The 5901-nt window shown below is 50.1% G+C and overlaps 1 protein-coding gene across 1 annotated transcript; it reads left to right on the plus strand.

The window, feature by feature from the left end:
- The first annotated feature begins 495 nt into the window (after positions 1-495).
- Positions 496-5000, plus strand: LOC132245571 (fibrous sheath-interacting protein 2-like). The gene is made up of 3 exons (XM_059718154.1): positions 496-3211; positions 4537-4589; positions 4846-5000. The coding sequence occupies exons 1-3, from the start codon at positions 2037-2039 to the stop codon at positions 4998-5000; spliced, it is 1383 nt and encodes a 460-aa protein (XP_059574137.1). The 5' UTR covers positions 496-2036.
- Positions 5001-5901: the final 901 nt, after the last annotated feature.

Below are 5901 nucleotides of genomic sequence, written 5' to 3' on the forward strand. Positions count from 1 at the left end.
TCTCGGCGGAGGGGGCTTGGGTGAAAATTAAGTAATCTCTTGGCTCCTGTGGGGGAACCCTGGCCCCACCGAAATCAGTGACAAACCTCCCCTGGCTGGCCTTCAAGATGGTCAGAGTTTTCTTCCATGGTCTTCATGTCGGCCCTTCAGAAACAAGCTCAGGGAGAAGCAATGCTGACCCTAGTTGGTCCTTCACTGATCCTTCCTGAACTGGCCTTTTCTTTATTTCCTATATTTATTCTGTTGGATTTATATCCCACCCTGACCCCAGCGCTCTTTGCTGCATGGACAGGGGGTTGGACTCGGTGATCGGTTGAGGTCCCTTCCGACCCAAGCATCTATGAATTGAGGTCGCTTTTCATGGGGGGCTATTATTATTTATCCTAAAAGTTTCAATTGCACCCAGGAGAGCACTTTTGTCCTGTGCAGAAGGGAGAATGAAGGAATTAATTAACACTTTACTGCCCTTTCTCATTTGTTCCTGCTACAGAAAAACAAGACCAAAGAAATGACCGATGCAGTTACAAATGTAACGACATGGTTTATGGATGAGGTAACAGATATCCTCTATCCAGCAATGATGGAATATGAAGAGAGAAAAATAACCGAGAAAGATATGAGAGACAAGGAGGCCAGTGCCAAAAAGGGTGTCTGCACAGGCAGAAAGATAACACCCGGCAGCTCACCAGGATGTGGGAAGAAAGGGAGTAGAGGAAAATTAACCTCACTTTTTTCTCAACACTCACCTGGCTTGTCTCCAGGTCTTGGCAGAGAGGTTTGGGAAGACAATCTTCCTGAGCCTGAACCGGCAGCAGTGCCTCCTCGTCCGGCTAATCATCTCTCCCGTTTGCGCAGGGGGAGTGTGTGCAGGGCTGCTCAGCTTGAGCATCCCAGGCAGACTTTCCAAGCTGAGCGATTTCCCCGTGGCCAAAGGTACTTTCAATACAACCTGACACAAAAAGATGGCCAATTAGAAACCCATCTCATTAGGGAAGATATTTCCTCTGATGTCACACAAGATCACCCTAAAACAGGCATGCTTAGAAAGTTATTCTCACCGATCAATGCCCAGGAATGAGTGCTCAGTTCTGGGGAACAGGTCCAAAGGGAAGGGCAAATGCCACGACAGGTTCAGGTCCCGGAGCTTGCAAACCCCCACTCAAGGGACATCAGAAAGGTGTGTTACCATGCAGGAGCTCTGGGGCTCAATACTTCTCCATCCCTCCAGACTCATCAAGCCAAGGACAGTCCGGTCCGGCATGACTCTACCCCAGCTCGGCAAATAGCTTCCGAGAAAGCCCTGCTTGTCATTATGCAGGAAAATATTCCCTGAAGAGGAAGCACCACTGCCAAGATACACCATTAAGTCTCAGCCCTGGCACTCACCTGCCGGTATCTATGCCGATGCCTTTTTCTACAAAACATATGATGACCTCATGAACAAACATGTCCCTTCCCAAAACTTCCTTGCTCAGGACAGTGTTATCCGTGGAAGCAATCCTTCACGTTTCAGTACAGAGCTGGTCGATTCGGTGTTAAGTAAGCTGTCCAGATGTCAGGGCACAGCCCGGCAGCCTTCGGAGGATCAGGGTCTCTTCCCTGACATAGATACCTTGACGGCCCAAATTCTTCACTCCAGTTTGTCTGACCTTTGGTATGAAAGTGCTCCTAAAGTCACAGCTGTTGAAAACAGGAAAAGCAATAGGAGTGTGTCAGCAGAGGGGTTAAGTGTTTTGCGAAGGAGAGAAATTACTGATCACCAACGCTTAGCAAAAGCACCCCCTCCAGCTCAGTACAAACCTCTAGAGCCTGGGAAAATGGATGAGAAGCTTTTTGAGGATGCTACCAAAAGCACCTCCCAATGCCAAAGTCCCACACCATCTACTCCAGAGGTCCGGCTCAGATAATTGGAAGATATAATCAGCAGGCTTTTCTCTGATCTTCTCCCTGCCGCCGCCAGCACATCTTCCCCGAAAGAAAAGAAAACAGAGCTTGCAGGATTTGACTTGCTTCCTCTGAAGGAAATCAGATAAGTGATGGCAAAAATCTCTGAAGATGATGACTCTTGTAGCCAGCACACTGACCATCTGCATGCCAGAGAGGATGCTGTGATCCAAACCACTGCTGATTCAGTTTACGACAAGCTTTTGGCACCATTTCAATCTCAAGTCAGCATGCAGAACTGCTTAAGAAATGGGTGCCTGGTTCTTTCTGAAGCTCTTTGTGACTTGGTCTTCCAAGAGGTTTCCGCGAGTCCACTGCAGAGCTCTCTTTCTGGGGAATCACCACTTCACCACCGTGCCGAAGCAGACAATATTGTTGGAGATACACCTAGAGATGTTTCTGAGCCTCTGGAGAACCCAAACACCGTACCATCGGACCTGAGTAAAATAGTTCCTCTTATCATCAAAAAACTAGCAGGAAATCTGTCCGTGTTTTCATCCCTCTTTCCCATTGCGGAGATGGATGCAGAAAAGACTTTGTTGCTGAAGGATGCAACTGCTGGCAGAAGCTCACGGCACCAGCGACATTTATCAAGGGCCGAAGTGAGCGCACTTGCTGAGAACTTGGACCAGGCTGTGGAAGAAGGCCTGTCCAGACATCAAATCAGCCTTGTGCCAGCTACAGGGGAAGAGCCACCGCGATGTCCAGAGCAGGAAGGAGCACTTATTCCTGGAGGCCGAAAGTACTACCTGATTATACCACAACAATCTGGATCTGAGCAAGACCTGTACAATGACATAACAGGTTTTGATGCACATCTTCCACAAGACGTGGTTACCGTCATAATTGAGGAACTCTCTGATGGCCCCCTTTTACGGGTGGTGAGCAACCGACTGAGCCAAAGCATGACAGACCCAGACAGGCTTGCCAAGCAGGCTCTTTCCCATGAGTCTATTAGTGCAGAGTCTAAGTCATGGCAAGATGAAGAGGCAGTCCCAGGTACAAGTGCAGACAAGACCCCAACAGGGACAGAGGAGTTAGCCACACTGAGAGCTCTTCAGCCCAAGGTGGACCTCCTCACACAACTGGCAGCTCACTACACTGAGGATGAGGAGGGAGAAGAGAGGGTGGAAGATGACCTCCTTGAATCAGAGCAGCAGTGGGAGGAAGAAGAAGAGCTGCAGCTGATCGAGGAGACCACTCCAGTCAAATCCTCTCCGTATTTGTGGAGCCCGCTGGGTTCATTCATGGACACTGAACCATCAAGGTAACTTTTTTCTGGCAGTGCAGCGAGAGTGGGAGCTGTGGTGGAGGGGGATCATCTGGGGTCTCTGGACAGAGCGGTCCCTATGTTAGACTGGGTTTGGTATGAAGGTGCACAGGGCTCTGCCCCACTCTCTGCTTGCTTGTAACCAGAGCTGTTCACTGGTGCAACACAGTGGGACCAGACGGTGTCAGGAACTCTGTGCTTCCTACATGGCTCATTTACTCTGCCACCATCTGTGCACTTCCTCCCCATGCCCAGATCATGCTCCACAGCCACAACTGGTGGGATGACGTGTTCAGCAGAGGGGCATTAGAGCAAGGGCATCTCTCCCAGCTATACCTCCTGTACATCCAGACTCCACTGGGAGAAAATCCTCTGTGAGGCTGGGGGCCTGGTCTTGGCCCCTCCAATATTTTCACCGGCTGCTTCCAACTGTTTAGTTTGAAGCAGTGAATGTTTCCTGCTGTGGGAGGGGAGACCTTCTTGGGTGCATCTGTCCCAGCACACATGGGCATCCCTAGCAGCGTTGTCCCTGGGGCAGCACTTGGGCCTACAGGCAGGCCACACCTGGGGGTTCTCCACTCTGACTGTGATACGGCTAGGACAGGGAGCAAGCCCGAGGACTGTCTGCCCCTGCTTACCAGAAGGGCATTAACTGGCATGCCACCTTGCCCGGGAAGCAGCAGACATGGGTCTGAAGTCCTACCAACCCAGAAACAGCTTGAACCTGCTTCAGCTTTTCCTAGCATCATGCTCTAACCACTAGGTCATAATCTATGCCTTGCTTAGAGCTCTCCCTATCTCTCTTCTCCAAGCTTGCTCCCCTGGCAGCCAAAGCAGGGAGGTAAGTGGGGATATGAGGTGGTCCAAGGTTTTATCCTGGTTCCCAATGCAAAGAAGAAACCCAGGTGTTATGTAGCCATTTCAGCCACCAAATGTGAAGCTAAGTTCAAAGGGTGGTCGTATTCCACTGCTGAGAATCACAATCTCAAACCGCATAAGGGGGAAGCAATGGCATTTCACAGGTGAACAGTACATTGGACTGGGCCTACGAGACCTGTGAGATGAAGTGCGTCACCCAAGGTCACCCAGCAGAGCAGTGGCAGAGTCCCAGGCAGCTTTCCAGCCGCTGCATCCCCAGCCATGTAGTATTTCAGCAGGACAGTGCCCTCGCCTCCTGTTTCAAAAGCACGTCTTTGTGCTGAGCACATTGTCAGTGTGGAGAACAAGAAATAAAGATGAAAAATACTATTGAAATGCTAATGTTACAGCCCTTTACTCCTGCTCATCTCTAAATCCAAATGACTCTTTCCTTTTGTTTTTAGTTTGGCTGTTGGAGGACTCTCAGCATCACTGGAAGCACACACAACACTTGAAAGTATGCAATTTGCATTTCTTTTAGGGTTTCATTTATTTCCCTTAATGTCTCTACAATTGTCTATCACTTCTTTCATTCCTTTCATCCCAGCTATCATTTGGCTGGTGAAAAACCGTCTCCAAATACAGTAGTCTAGAGGATAGTTATGCTACCCATGTGGGGGATTTGTCCAGCACAGACTTTTTCTGGCAAGGGGAGTCATGTTTGAAAGGGAAGCTCGTCACACCTTCCCCATGGTTTTCCTTCTGTCTGGCAGTTCCCTGCACAAACATCCCCACTAACAGCCTGCACAATGAATCTGAATTTGCACCTGATCTGTGGGTGTGGAAGAACCAGCTCGTTCATACAGCATCCCCCACATGTGCATCGCTGTTAGGACAGCACAACGGGGCCCTTTCTTCCAGGCACTAGGCAGTATTCAAGCATGCCCCAGAGGTAGCACCAAAACACATGAAAACAGAGACAAACCTGCTCCAGAAAAAAAAGAGAGCATGCACTGGTTCGTCCTAAGCAGTGGCCATGCCTGTGTGCTTCAGCATTGCACCAGGGATCGCCGCAGCGAGGGTCGCAGCATGAGCTCTGCACAAGCTGTCCCTCCCCTGCAATGGAAATCAGGTGGTGTGTGTACATCAGGAGGCTCAGCCAGGAGTGAGAGCTGCCTGGATCCAAGCTGGGTGGGGACATGGCATCAGGCAGGGAAGGCAGCGTGTGCAGAAGCAGGCACAGTGCACCTCACCGCACCCCTCCCTGCTGGGGCACAAGCGGCCGAGACAGGCCTGTGGGCACAAAACCTCACAGGACACTTCTTTGCAGCGATGCTAAAACAACACTAGAAACATCACTCATAGAAGTGAAAATTAGTCCCAGGTGAGCTGACTGTGGATGTGCCTTGGTTTACAGGGATGTCTGCAGACACGTGGCTGGCCTGGGACAGAGAAGACACATTAGGCACAGCTGTAGTAAGGATCCTGTCAAGCCTCGGGTAACAACCTCTGGACTTTGGCCCACAAAAGGTCTCTTGGCTCCCCCAGCTGACCCCTTGCCTTTTGCAGGCTCCTCACTCTTTCATTTGCTTCTGGAATCTTTTCCATCATCTCTACACAGAGGTTGCCTCTAGCCATGCAACAGAGTCTGTTCCCCAGCCCGGTTGCTCCAAACTTGCTATCCCTGAAGTCAAGGAGTCTTTTTCCACTGGTTTCAATAGAAGTAGGGCTGAGCATCTTTTCCTAATCTCGATCCTAACAGCAATTTGAGCGTGGGCCAACAGCACCTCTATGTACAGAAAGTTTCTAATTGGTAGAGGCTCTTAAAT

Source organism: Alligator mississippiensis, chromosome 15 (assembly GCF_030867095.1).
Source record: "Alligator mississippiensis isolate rAllMis1 chromosome 15, rAllMis1, whole genome shotgun sequence".
In the NCBI taxonomy this organism is placed as follows: Eukaryota; Metazoa; Chordata; order Crocodylia; family Alligatoridae; genus Alligator; species Alligator mississippiensis.